This window comes from Pipistrellus kuhlii, unplaced genomic scaffold, assembly GCF_014108245.1.
Source record: "Pipistrellus kuhlii isolate mPipKuh1 unplaced genomic scaffold, mPipKuh1.p scaffold_m20_p_31, whole genome shotgun sequence".
Lineage (NCBI taxonomy): Eukaryota > Metazoa > Chordata > Mammalia > Chiroptera > Vespertilionidae > Pipistrellus > Pipistrellus kuhlii.
In genome coordinates this window covers 5,767,319-5,781,033 of record NW_023425531.1, presented here as the reverse complement: position 1 = coordinate 5,781,033, position 13,715 = coordinate 5,767,319, and the positions used below count along the sequence as shown (strand labels likewise).

Below are 13,715 nucleotides of genomic sequence, written 5' to 3'. Positions count from 1 at the left end.
CGCAGGCTGACGCTCTATCCACTGAGCCAAACCGGTTTCGGCTCTAGTTTGAATTTTTAAGGACTTTCCATATTAGTTTCCATAGTGGCTGCATTAGTCTGCATTCCCACCAACAGTGTATGAGGATTCCCTTTCCTTTTTTTTGGGGGGGGGGGGCTCCCTTTTCTCTACAGCCTTGCCAACACTTAAAATGTCTTCTTAAAAAAAATTTTTTTTTAATTGATTTCAGAGAGGAAGGGAGCGGGAAAGATTTCAGAGAGGAAGGGAGAGGGAAAGAGAGAGAAAAACATAAATGATGAGAGAGAACCATTGATTGGCTGCCTTCTACACACACACACACACACACACACATACACACACCCCTTTGGGGATAGAGTCCACAACAGTGCACGTGCCCTTGACCAGATCGAACCTGGAACCCTTCAGTCAACAGGCCAGTACTGTCCACTGAGCCAAACGAGCCAGGGCTAAAATGCCCCATGCTTTTTTTTTTTTTTTTTTTTAATATATTTTGATTTCAGAAAGGAAGGAAGAGGGAGAAAGAGATAGAAACATTAATGATGAATCATTGATCTACTGCCTCCTGAATGCCCCCTATTGGGGAACGAGCCCAAACCCAGGCATGTGCCCTGGCTGGGTAGCCAATCGTGACCTCCTGGTTCATAGGTCTATGTGCAGCTACTGAGCCGCACTGGCTGGGTCCAAGGATATTTTTTCCCATCATTATTATTACTATTATTATTTTTAAGTGGAAGGGAGGGATGGGGAAGGAGAGAAACATCAATGTGAGAGAAAGAGACATCAATTGGTTACCTCCCGCACGTGCCCTGACCAGGTCTGAGAAAGGAACTGTCAACCCTTAATTGCACTAGCTGATGCTCTATCACTGAGCCACACTGGCCAGGGCAAAATGTCTTTTTGATCATTACCAGTCTAACAGGTATGATCTTTCATTGTGGGTTTGATTTACATTTCTCTGGTGATTAGTGATATCGAGCACCTTTTTATGTATTTATATATCTTCAGAAAAATCTCTATACAGATTCTCTGCCTGTTTTTTAATTGGATGTTTTTCCTTTTGAGTTTTAAGAGTTCTTTATACATTTTGTATATTAAACTCTTATTTGATATAATTTACAAATATGTTCTCGAGCCCTAATCGGTTTGGCTCAGTAGAGCGAGCATCGACCTGCTCAGGAGTCCCGGGTTCGATTCCGGTCAGGGGCATGTACCTTGGTTGCAGGCACATCCCCAGTAGGGGGTGCTCAGGAGGCAGCTGATTGATGTTTCTCTCTCATTAATGTTTGTAACTCTCTCTCCCTCTCCCTTCCTCTCTGTAAAAAAACTAATAAAATATATTTAAAATAAAAATATATTCTTGTATTTTGTAGTTGCCTTCTCGTTTTGTTGATGGTTTTTTAGTTTGATATAATTCCACTTGTTTTTGCTTTTGTTGCCTATCCTTTTAAAAAAAATTTATTGATTTGAGAGAGAGAGAAACTTATTGTTCTACTTACTTATGCATGTTGGTTGATTTTTATATGTGCCCTGGCCCAGGACCAAATCTGCAATGTTGGTGGGCATATTGGGACAATGTTCTAACCATCTGAGTTATCTGACCAAGGCTATTGCCTATCATTTTTATTTTTTTATTTTTTATTTTTTTAATATATTTTATTGATTTTTTACAGAGAGAAAGGGAGAGAGATAGAGAGCTTGAAACGTCGATGAGAGAGAAACATCGACCAGCTGCCTCTTGCACACCCCCTACCGGGGATGTGCCCACAAGCAAGGTACGTGCCTTTGACCGGAATCGAACCCGGGACCCTTCGGTCCGCAGACTGACGCTCTACCACTGAGCCAAACCAGTTTCGGCTGCCTATCATCTTTAATTTTATTTTTATTTTTATTTTTTCGGGTTGGAAGGGATGATATTTTTTAAAAAAATATGTTTGTATTGATTTTAGAGAAGAAGGTGGGGGGGCATTGATCAGTTCCCTCCTAAATGCTCTCTGACTAGGGACCGAACCCACAACCTGGGCATGTGCCCTTACCAGTGACCTTTTGGTGCACTGGACAGATGTTCAAACTGAGCTTCACCGGCCAGGGCAACCAATTTTAATTTGTTTTTTAAACATTTTTAAAAATATATTTTTATTGATCTCAGGGAGAAAGGGAGAGGGAGAGAAAGAAACATCAGCGATGAGAAGGAATCATTGATTGGCTGCCTCCTGCATGCCCCCTACTGGGGATCGAGCCCGAAACCCCAGGGCATGTGCCCTTGACCAGAATCGAACCTGGGACCCTTGTGTCCCAGGTTGATGCTACAGGCGTCTTCAAACTACGGCCCGCGGGCCACATGCGGCCCGCAGAGGAGTCTGATCCGGCCCGCCAGGTTTTTTGGGCAGTGAGCGCAGCCGAGGTGTTACAGTAGGAATTAGTAGTTCATATAGTCCGGCCCTCCAGCTCTCTGAGGGACCGTGATCTGGCCCCCACTTTAAAAAGTTTGAGGACCCCTGCGTCTACACTGAGCCAAACCATCTAGGGCCAACTTTAATTTTTATGACTATTTTTATGTTTTTATAAAACTATTTTTGAACAGTTACTCAGAGATCATCTTTATATATGTTTTGAGCGTTTTATAAAATTCCTTAGAATTCCTGGCATAAAAGAATTTAATAAAATATTGGTAGGTGTTACAGAAATTGCTTTCCAAGCAGCTTTATTAAATCATCTTAAACCACACAGTATAAGAGCATGTTCTGTCACTTCCTCCTCAGCCCATGTTGGTGGCAATCATGTAAGCTTTTGCTGTGGACACTGTAAAATGAGATCTCATTACTATTTTTTGGATTGTTGATTGTATACTATTCCCCAAGGACCTCATCTGACCTTCCTCTGGCAGTGAGCCTGTGTTTGGAATTTGAGATTCTGCTTTAACTTTGGTGTCATGGTGACTTTCACTTCTACCCAGCCCTATGTCTGTTAGGTGAGCTAGCGTCCACTCTAAAGACTTAGCAGAGTCAATTGTTGAATTCAGGGTGCCAGTCCCGTCCTTTGCCAAAAGCAGCTAGGAGCTGGGGGCTGGAGGTGCACCTCATTCTGTAAGCATTGACACTTGGTGTGCCTGAGAACAAGGGAACCTCTAGAACAGTGTTTCCCAAAGTGTGGTACGCGTCCCCCCAGGGGTACGGGAAGAGTTTGGTGGGGGTACGCACTGCACCGTGCTTAGCTGCGCCTAATTCTACGTTCTCATGAGTACGAGGGGTATTCAGCGTTATGAAAATTATAGAAGGGGTACTACACATATGTCAAAAGTTTGGGAGACACTGCAGAAGATAACAGGTTTCTGTGGGAAGTCACCTTGTAGAATTGGGACTGCTCCCCTTAGATGTGTGGGATGGGGCTGTTTGGGGGAAATTGTTCATTTTTTTTTTTCTGCCTTTAGTTTTAGGTCTGGATCAAGAACCGGAGATCGAAGGAGGTAGGTTTCAGATCCAATTAATCCCTAGCTAGTTTTGCTCAGTGGATAGAGCGTTGGCCTGTGGACTGAAGGGTCCTGAGTTCTATTCTGGTCAAGGGCATGTACCTCAGTTGCTGGTTGGATCCTGGGTCCTAGTCGGGTTGTGTGGGGGAGGCAGCCAAAGGATGTGCTTCTCTCACATTGGTGTTTCTGTTTCTCTCCCCCTCCCTTCCACTTCTCTAAACATCAATGAAAAACTCTCAGGTGAGGATTAAAAACAAACTAACATCCATTTAAGTGTTCTCAGTCACATGATCTTTTCCACATGCATTTTTCTTCTTTATTTTAGAGAGGAAGGTGGGGGAGAGAGAAAGGAAAAAAAAACACAACACATCAATTTGTTGTTCCACTTAATTTATGCATTCATTGGTTGATTCTTGTTTGTGCCCTGACTGAGGATTGAACCCACATCGGGAGGACACTCTAAACAACTGAGCTACCTGGCCTGAGCACACATGCATTTTTCTTAATATTTAACCTTTATAACTTCACATTATTATCTGGTGGGTAGGCTGGCTTGTGGGGGAGCATGGGCACAGGTCAGACTTGAGCCCCATCTGTCGTTGGGTTGATTGGGGCTTAGTCCAGCAGAAAGATCCACAGTCAGTGATGTCAGGGAGAGGGAGGCTTAGCGCTGCGGAGGTCCTCGGGCGGCCAGGAGTGTCCCAGCAAGATGCTTTGGTGGGATGGGTCTGGTCATATTCTTTCTGACCAGAGAGTAACTGATGGGACTGTTGTGAGCCCACACTGTAAGTTTTAGGAGGGGAGGGGGGTAACCAGGAAAGCACCAAGCTCATGTGCAGGGCGAGGAGGGCAGTTCGGGTGGAGCCTCCAGACCCTCTGGTCTCCTGCAGGTCGCGTTCCCGGGACCGGCGTCGGAGGCGGTCAAGATCTCTCTCCCGAGAACGGCGAAAGCCGTCCCGGTCCCGGTCCCGAGACAGACACCGGCGTCACCGCAGCCGTTCCCGGAGCCACAGCCGGGGCCACCGCCGGAATTCCAGGGACCGGAGTGCGAAATACAAGTAACTACTCTGACTTCTTCAGTAGCTGCGACCAGGAGTGAGCCCTTTCTCTTTGTGTTCCCAGGGGCTGCTGGGGGCTGTCAGCGTGCCTGTGGCTCAGGAGGCTGGCTGGGCATCTGTGGGACTGAGTGTGGGGCCTTAAGGAGTGGCAAATGGAACTCAGAGCCCTGAGAGTCCTGAGCTGAGAGCAGCGGATGGACTCAGGGCTGGGACAGTGGAGAGGCTGTGGGTGGTCACAGGAGCACAGCTTCACGAGGTGTCTGACACACAGGCTGCCAACTCACCGTCACTTTGATGCATAGAGCCCCTGATTGTGCCCTGCTCCTCTCTGTGCGGCTTTTCTAAAGTAAATACACCACAATTAATATTTTGGTATGCTTGCATTTAGTCTTTTTTTCTTTTGTTTACATAATGGGTCATATTCTGCATGTGAACCTTTTACTGCATTTTCCTTTGTTTTGTTTATATTATAGCTGCTCTGTTTATATAAGAAATATTTTCAAATGTCACTTTTTTGGGTTATGGGCTGGGCATGAGATGGCAGGCCTGTCTGCTCTCTGGTGCTAGGGAGCCTTGGTGGGGTGGGTGTTGGCCTTCCGTGGCCTGGTGTTGAGGGGCATCTGAGGAGACAGTCCGAAGGGAGACTACAGCCTCTGCTGACCCTCTGGTTCCCATCCCCCAGGTTCTCCAGAGAGCGGGCATCGAGGGAGGAGTCCTGGGAGCGAGGTCGGAGTGAGCGTGGGGCCACTGACTGGAGGCTTGAAGGCTCCAGTGGGAAGACGTCGGAGGAGAAGGAGGCTGGAGAGGTCTGAGCCCATGCCTGGCGCTGTGAATGGTCTGATGAGTGTGTGACAGCCTGAGGTTACCCTTTATATTTGCCGAATACAGCACATCTTTTGTAGTTTAAAGTTTCTATTGTTTTGGAGCTAGCTGTGAGTTTCTAGAGATGTACAGAATTACTCCTGTGTTCCGGGGTTATGTTGAGTAGGAATAAATAAATCTGACTGACTGCCTCCTGACTGCTGCAATGGAGTCTCTGCCATTCCTGTATGTTCTAGGCGCGGCACCTCGGCCTTCACATGTGGTGTCAGTGAGCATTGTCTCAGTGAGCTTTGCTCATCTTCAGAAATTATGACTTCCTGTTGGGACTCCCCTTTGATTTTGGCCATCTGACACCCCCACCTCCCCTTGCCCTAATGACCGGATCTACTGTAGATATGCCTGGCTCCACCCCTCAGTGCAGACCACGGGCTCCACTAGGAAGGAGGTAGGCACCCCATCTGCCCACATTTTAGGAATTTAGACCTGACTAGCCTGTTCTTCACATAGCTTTGACCTGGCACTAGCTCAGGGGAGCTACACTGCAGTGTCCAAAATATCCACATAACAGCCACGGGCTCCCCCGAGGAGGATCAGGCTGTGCTTTGACTCACACTCAAGAGGGCCAGTGGTGGTATCCTCTCTCAGCTCTTCACATCTCCACGCTAGAATGAGCCCTTCCGAAAGGATAACGGGGAGTCGTTCCCTTTTTCACTTCAGGGAGGTTTTTGGGTTATTTTTGGAAGGAGCTTCTGATGGCGGATTATGAAAACAGTCCCCACCCCTTCTATGCAAAGGCTGGTTGACTCAATGAGCACCGGGCACTGGGTCTGGATCATGTGACTACCAGCACCGTAATGTGGCTGGTGGTCCTGCTCTGGGCTCCCTGCTGCAGTGAGTCCCCTTCTGGGAGGACATGCAGGTAATGCACTTGCTCTGCTGGCTTGTGACCGGTTTCCCCTGGCGGGGAAAGCAGTGCATTGTCATAGGGTGTCCCTCCACCCAAGCCACACTGCCCCTTCTGCAGCTTAAGCTGGACCGGAACAAAGCGTCACCGGAGCTCTCTGCTTGGGTGGACACCAAGCTAGCTGGGTAGAGGCATGCCCGCTTGGGTTTGGGAAGTGGACACCAGTGGTGGGAAGCCTTGAGTGGGTTGAGGGTGGTTCTGGGAGGGAAGAGTTAGAGGGAAAAGGAACTGGATAATGGGTTCTGTCTCAGTTGCATAGCCTAGCTTGGCAGAGGCTAGACTGAAGCTGGCAGAAGATATCCCAGCTCAGGCAACTGGGTGAATAGGGGGTATACAGGTAGGGTGTTTTTTATTTTTATTTTTCTTAATATATTTTTGTTGATTTCAGAGAGAAAGGGAGAGGGAGAGTTAGAAACATCAGTGATGAGAATCATTGATGGGCTGCCACCTGCACACCCCATACTGGGGAGCCAGCCTGCAACCCAAACATGTGCCCTTGACTGAAATCAAACCCAGGACCCTTCAGTCCACAGGCTGAACCAAACCAGTTAGGACTCTCTTTATTTCTTTTAATCCTCATCCAAGGAGTGAGGATATTTTTCCCCCATTGATTTCTAGAGAGAGTGGAAGGGTTGGGGGTGGGGAGGGGAGGAGAAACATCTATGTGAGACATTGATTGGTTGCCTCTCACAGGCACCCCAACTGGAGGTAGGGATTAGACCTGCAATCCTTGACCAGGAATCAAATCTTTGACCCTCCAGTGTGCTGGCTGACACTAGCTACTGAACCACACTGGCTAGGGCAGGGTTTCTTTTTATTATAGTAAGATATATGTAAAATTTACTATTGTAACCATTTGTAATTACATCTGAAGAGCATTAAGTATGGTCATGTGTCGTGCATGGAGGGGTGGTGGTTTTGAAAAGGCAGATGTCCCTGGATTTAGGAGTAGGCCTGGGTCCCAGCCAGAAGGCAGGTGGGGCCGAGGTCAAGACAGCTGTTAGAAAGCCCTGGAAGGCCGAAAGGTTTGGCTCTGTGGCTAGAGCGTCGGCCTGTGGACCGAAAGATCCCGGTTTCGATTCCAGTCAGGGACATGTACCTTGGTTGTGGGCATATCCCCTGTGGGAGGTGCACAGGAGGCAGCTGATCGATGTTTCTCTCATCGATGTTTCTAGCTCTCTATCTCTTTCCCTTCCTCTCTGTAAAAAATCAATAAAATATGTATTTTTTAAAAAGGCCTGGAGGGCTACAGCCCCTCCCTGCACATCTGGCCTTTCTCTAGTTAATCCAGGACCTGTGGTCTGAGCTTGTGCTGGGAGGATGGGGTCCAGACTCTGTGCCCAGCTCTTTCAACCCTAGTGCTGAAGGTACCCACCTACCTGCCCCTGGCGCACCCAAGCCCTTGAGTCTCATGGGTTCCAAGCGCTCGCCAATCTCCTGGGTGCCAGGAGAGCGAACTTGCCCTCTGGGTGGGCACAGTGGAGGTCAAACTGATGGGGGCAATGCACAACATGGCCCAGGCTGCTCTGAGGATGCTACAACCTCATCCTCACCTGGGGTCTCAGCAGAGGGGAGTTCCCAGGTGGGAGCTCCAGGGGCATGGCACGGGGGGTGCCAAAAGGAGGCCACCCACGTACCATGAGGGGGCTTGGCCCAGAGGGACCCACTCCACCTTGAGCCCCCTTAAAAGATAAAACAATGTGGGAAATACTGTGTACAGAGGAGAAGCAGGGATGCAGGTCCGGGCCATTGCAATCCCTGAGAACTGGATGGGCAAAGCCAACAGTGGTGATAGGTTCCAGGCCCCTTTCGTTTACCCTAGTTCCGCATTCTTAGGGACTCCTGCCTGTACCTTGCTTCCTGTCGGTGGAGGGAAGGGCTGGAGAAACTGCCGGCTCTGAAGGCTGCACGGGAGCTCATGGGACCCAGAGCAGAGGAGAGCCTAGCCTTGGGTGGCACCCACCCTGGGTTTCACCAGCAGGTCCTGGACCCTCTGCATCACGTGGAAATGTGGGTATCCTCTCTCGGGGGCAGGCTGCTCAGGAGCTGGTGCACTTGCCTGGGTCTGGGATCTGGGGGGGCTTCCTAGAGGAGGTGGTGCCTGCATAATTCAGGCAAGTGGGGGAGGGATATGCGGGGGAAGTGCCTTCCCCGGGAAGAGGATGGAGGCCACAATGGGGTTTGGGATGTGGAGATGGAATGGCTCTCAGACTTGATAGTGTCTGAGTTATTAGAGGACTTGCTAAAACAGGTTGCTCTTCCCTCTTTCCTGCATCTGCCAGCTCCCCTCCTGCCTTTGTCCTTTTGCCCATGTCACCCTGCCTGCCTGACTTCCACACTGAGCACCCGTGGGGCTGCCCTCCCAGGGAGGCTGTGCAAGGGGCACCGTGCTGTGCCATCCAGGAGCAGAGCAGTGGTAAGGGGATTTCTCCCACCATGACCGGGGCCACCTTTTGTTTTTGAGATATCATCAATAGATAACTGTATTAGTTTCAGGTGTACAACATAATGACTTGACACTTGTATAATATATTGCTAAATGGTTGCCACAATAAGCCTAGTTAACATCCATCACAACAGTCACAATTTTTTTTCCTTATGGTCAGAATTTTTAAACTACTGTCAGCAACTTTCAAATGTAGAATACAGTATTGTATATATAATAATACTGTATAATACAACAGTATTATATTTTCCTGGGCCTCCTGAGGCCTCAAGTCTCTCCTTTGGGACACTCATGCAACGCTCCCCCACACCCCACCCCCATGTCCCCCAAAGGCCCAGCATTTTTCTGTGACTTACAACCAATCTGCCCCCTCCAGTCAGGCCCAGCCTCTCCCTACTGAAGAGAGCACAATGTGTTTACCACTTTCTTTGTTAATCCCAGTCTTCTCTCTGGGTCACTTTCTTTCTGCCACAAGTACATTCTGTAGTAGAGTCAGAATTGGGTGAAGCAAGTAAGGCACCAGGAACACAAAATTGAAAGATGTGCAGGGGCTGCAGTCTAGATAATTTATTCTGACGTTTTTTTAAAAAACAAAAAAATCCCCAGCAATTTGGGCATGTGCTCTGACCAGGAACTGAACCCTGACCTCCTGGTTTATAGGTCAATGCCCAACCACTGGGGCTAGCTAACCATTTCGCTTTACTATATATATATATACACACATACATATATATATACACACACACATACATATATATCTATATATATGTATATATATATATAATTTATTGATTTTTTACAGAGAGGAAGAGAGAAGGATAGAAAGCTAAAAACATCAATGAGAGAGAAACATTGATCAGCTGCCTCCTGCACACCCCTCACTGGGGTTGTACCCGGAACCAGAGTACGTGCCCCTGACCGGAATCGAACCTGGGACCCTTCAGTCCACAGGCCAACACTGTATCCACTGAGCCAAACCAGTCTCAGCGCATTTTACTTTTTGATGGCTATATTCTTCATTTCTTTCTTTCTTTTAAAAAAAATATTTTATTGATTTTTTTACAGAGAGGAAGGGAGAGGAATAGAGAGCCAGAAACATTGATGAGAAACTTCGACCAGCTGCCTCCTGCACACCCCCTACTGGGGATGTGCCCGCAACCAATGTACATGCCCTTGACCGGAATTGAACCTGGGACCTTGCAGTCTGCAGACCGACGCTATATCCACTGAGCCAAACGGGCTTCAGCTATTCTTCATTTCTAAAGTTTATTTTTCATTTCCAGTAGGATATGATCTCACTCATCTAGGGGAAATGATGAACAACATAGACTGAAGAACCAAAACAGACCCTCATGGATCAGACTGTTGGACCTCAGAGGGAGTGTAGGGGGAGGTGGGGACAAAGGGGAGAGATCAACCAAAGAACTTGTGTGCATACATATGAGCCTAACCAGTGGTCAAGGACAACAGGGTGTGGGGGCATGCGTGGAAGGGGTGGGGATTGGAATAGGGGGATGAGAACAAATATGTGATACATTAAATTACAACCCATAAAAGTGGAATGGTTTGAAAAATATGACTTAGTCACACCAATGGAATATTATGTGACCATTAAAAGACAATGAATTATGATTCCGGTCAAAGGCACACACTTTGGTTGCAGGCCGTGGTTGGGGTACGTGCAGCAGGCAACCAATTGATGTGTCTCTATCACATCAGTATTTCTCTCTCCTCTTCCTTCCACTCTAAAAATCAATGGAAAAATATCCTTAGGTGAGGATTACCAACAAGACTGAATTAGAGCTATTCCAGGTGACTTAGAAGAGTTTCTTTGAGGCAGAAAAGTGTTTGTAATATGATCCCATTTTCAATGTTCCATGTGTTGTATGTGTATATGTAAAATGGGTGGGGGGTGGGGCCCAGCTGGCATGGCTCAGTGGTTGAGCATCAACCTGTGAACCAGGAGGTCACGGTTCAATTCCTGGTCAGGGCACATGCCTGAGTTGTGGTCTTGATCCCTAGTAAGGACATGCAGGAGGCAGCCGATCAACAATTTTCTCTCATTATTGATGTGGTAATAACCTTTTTTCTGCTGTTTGTAGCAAATATTTTTCTTCCAGTTTGTCTTTTAACTTTATTTTTCTCTCTCCATATCAAGTATTTTTCTATTTTTATAATCCAGTGTGCCCAGTTTTTCCATTGTCACTGCGAGGATATTATTTCTTTAAAAAAAAAATCTTGCGCCAAAACCGGTTTGGCTCAATGGATAGAGCGTCGGCTTGGGGACTGAAAGGTCCCGGGTTCGATTCCGGTCAAGGGCATGTACCTTGGTTGCGGGCATATCCCCAGTAGGGGGTGTGCAAGAGGCAGCTGATCGATGACTCTCTCTCATCGATGTTTCTAACTCTATCTCTCTCCCTTCCTCTCTGTACAAAATCAATAAAATATATTTTAAAAAATAAGTAAATAAAAATAAAAATCTTGCCAAAACCGGTTTGGCTCAGTGGATAGAGCATCAGCCTGTGGACAGAAAGGTCTCAGGTTCAATTCCGGTCAGGGGCATGTGCCTTGGTTGCGGGCACATCCCTGGTGGGGGATGTGCAGGAGGCAGCTGATCAATGTTTCTGATTATCCCTCTCCCTTCCTCTCTGTAAAAAAAAAAATCAATAAAATATATTTAAAAACAAACAAACAAACATTCCCCCCCCCCAAAATCTCTAAATGTCCCTAAAACTATATATTAAATATTAGTTACATTTCTGGATGGGGCTGTTCTGCCATTGTGTGTTTATATCTGTTTGTGTGTGGTCTGTCAATATGTGTGTGTCACAAGTATGCCCTGGTATCTGACTCCATGTCCTCCATTTGTCCACACATAGTTTTCCCAGTGTCAAGTGGGAATTAAAGGAATAATAGATGTTCTCAACCCACTAGGATATATAAGAATGTACAGTAAGTAGAGTAGTTACTGCATTGTCTTAAGTTTCTACAGTGACCATGGTTGATTTAATGAGAAAAAATTTTTTAAAGAAAGCAGTTCTGATCTCTGTCTCCTTACAATTGTGGATCTAGGAAAGACTCTGGTCCCCCTAAGTTACTGGGTGCTGGGGCACCAGGTGCAGAATCTGGCAAATGGGGGCTTCACCCCAAGCCTCCTAGATCCCCAAATCCCCAAAACCCTTTTTAGAGCCTCTGTATACTGTTGTGCAAGTTGCGTTCTGTGTAAGTCCTGTCCGCACCAGCAGAGGGCGCCATTCCCTAATTTTCTCTGGGGCCGTGCCCCGCTAGCCCCCACCGCGCCCTCAGTTGTAGGTGAGTGAGGGACGAGGTCCCGCGTACCTAGATTTGTGTGGAGCGCCCCGTAGCGAGTAGCTCTGGGGAGGGGCCGGGCCCGGTCAGCTAGGGCGAGCCCATGGCCCGCAACGTACTCCCGAGGGGCCGAAGCCTTTGGCCTGTTTTCCGAGTGGCTGCGGCCAAGGGCTTGGCGGGTGGAGGTTTACAATACGGCATTTGGGACCCGATGTACGAAGCGTCTCAGGCCGCCGAGGGTGGGATGACCTGAACCTCCCCCTCAGCCCCCGAGGGCGTCCAGAGAACGCGGCCCAGGGGCGCCCCGATCTGAGCACGGCTGGATGGGTGTGCAGCGCAGCCTCTTCAAATCCCCACTTTCCTCCGCTGGGAGGGCAGGCAGCGCCTCCCCAAACCCCATCAGGACCCCGGCGCGCGCCCCCGGAGAACACACGAGCGCACGCGGGGGGAGGCTTTCTCTCGGGGACTTTACTCAAACTCTGAACAGTCGTCGCAGGAAGAGAACGCCGGGGCTGGGGGGGAGGGGGGTAGCCGCCGTCACCCACCCCTCGTTCAGCGGTAGCTGGAGGCCAGCGCCGAAGTCACGTGGCGCAGGAACCTGTCCAGCGAGGCCTGCAGGGAGGGGCTGAGGTCTCCGGGGTAGTGGCGGGCGAGGGTCACGAGCAGGCAGTGGCCCAGGAGCTGCGGAGGGACGGAGTCACCCCCACCGTGGCCCACCGGTCCCCCCACATCCTTCCCTGGGAACCCCTACCCCTCCTGGCAGGAGGGCCCGGCCCCCACCGCACCGGCTCACCTCGAAGTTGGCCGGGTTCACGCGCAGCTGGTGCGCGTGCAGGTCGCTCAGCGGCGCCAGGGCGCGGGGCAGGTCGTCCAGGTGGGCCACGGCCAGGCTCAGCGCGTCCGCCACCTTCTGGCCGTGCGCCTTGACCTGGGCGGAGCCGGGGCGCAGGTCCAGGTGGGCGAAGTACGTCTTGGTGGAGGGGAAGGCCAGGAAGGTCCTGTGGGAGGGATGGGCATGAGATGCGCCCCTGGCGTCGGGGCTTGGGGAGGAGGGCAGCGGGAGGGCAGGGACCCATCCCCGGGGCGAGCGGGAGGGCAGATGGGCCCAGAGGGCGCTGGGGCCTGTCCGCACCTCTCCAAGGCCTCCGTCGTGTAGACGCCCACGTTGTTGTTCAGTTTCCTCCAAAGAGCGCGCACCGCAGCCTGGTCCGCCGCCGCCAGCGCCATCCTGTAGCCGCGGGCCCGCGGAGCGCGCTGAGGCCACAGCTGCGCCTGCGCCAAACGGCCAGCAGGTCCCCGTGGCCTCCAGGGGGCGCCACGCCACAGTCTGGTCCAGAGGGACCGGGTAGCATCCAATTCTGCGCTGGCCTGGAACCTTTCCAGTCTCTCTGGACCCTGAGGGCCCGTGTTTGTAGTGTTTTTGTATGGGAACTAATACGTAGTTAATACATATTATTATCAGGTAACACAACTGTTTAGCATTGCATGTCAGCTTATTCTACCTTCCAAGTCTATGCTGACACCTCCCTCAGTCTATTTTTTTTTATCATTTATTGTATAGAGTGACTATAACCTCTTCCCAAGGTGCTTGTGTGGGTTAAATAGATAAGAAATGGTAAATGCTTCATA

The 13,715-nt window shown here is 49.4% G+C and overlaps 2 protein-coding genes across 9 annotated transcripts in view; one reads left to right on the top strand and one right to left on the bottom strand.

Moving 5' to 3' along the window:
• The window catches only part of LUC7L (LUC7 like), a 31,652-nt gene extending 26,079 nt beyond the window's left edge, over positions 1-5,573 (top strand). For 3 of the 8 annotated variants that reach the window (XM_045570301.1, XM_045570304.1, XM_045570302.1), the window contains 3 exons: positions 3,449-3,484; positions 4,378-4,545; positions 5,228-5,573. In XM_045570301.1, the coding sequence (XP_045426257.1) occupies positions 3,449-3,484; positions 4,378-4,545; positions 5,228-5,357 (334 nt within the window). In that variant the 3' untranslated portion in view covers positions 5,358-5,573. Of the gene's footprint in view, positions 1-3,448; positions 3,485-4,377; positions 4,583-5,227 lie in introns of all 8 variants that reach the window. The other 5 variants (XM_036460313.2, XM_036460316.2, XM_045570303.1 and 2 more) reach the window with 4 other exon arrangements.
• Positions 5,574-12,533: 6,960 nt separating this feature from the next.
• On the bottom strand, positions 12,534-13,471 carry HBQ1 (hemoglobin subunit theta 1). Its single transcript, XM_036460331.2, has 3 exons — positions 13,219-13,471; positions 12,880-13,084; positions 12,534-12,767 (listed from the first exon to the last, which is right to left on the bottom strand). Exons 1-3 carry the CDS (start codon positions 13,311-13,313, stop codon positions 12,639-12,641), a joined length of 429 nt encoding a protein of 142 aa, XP_036316224.1. The 5' UTR covers positions 13,314-13,471; the 3' UTR covers positions 12,534-12,638.
• Between the last annotated feature and the right edge of the window lie 244 nt (positions 13,472-13,715).

Bases quoted from the DNA above. Each gene is read 5' to 3' on its own strand.
- HBQ1 (XM_036460331.2), bottom strand. From the start codon at position 13,313: ATGGCGCTGGCGGCGGCGGACCAGGCTGCGGTGCGCGCTCTTTGGAGG. The intron at 13,085-13,218 runs GTGCGGACAGGC...TCCCTCCCACAG, and splicing joins ACGACGGAGGCCTTGGAGAG to GACCTTCCTGGCCTTCCCCT. The intron at 12,768-12,879 runs GTGAGCCGGTGC...GTCCCTCCGCAG, and splicing joins TGAACCCGGCCAACTTCGAG to CTCCTGGGCCACTGCCTGCT.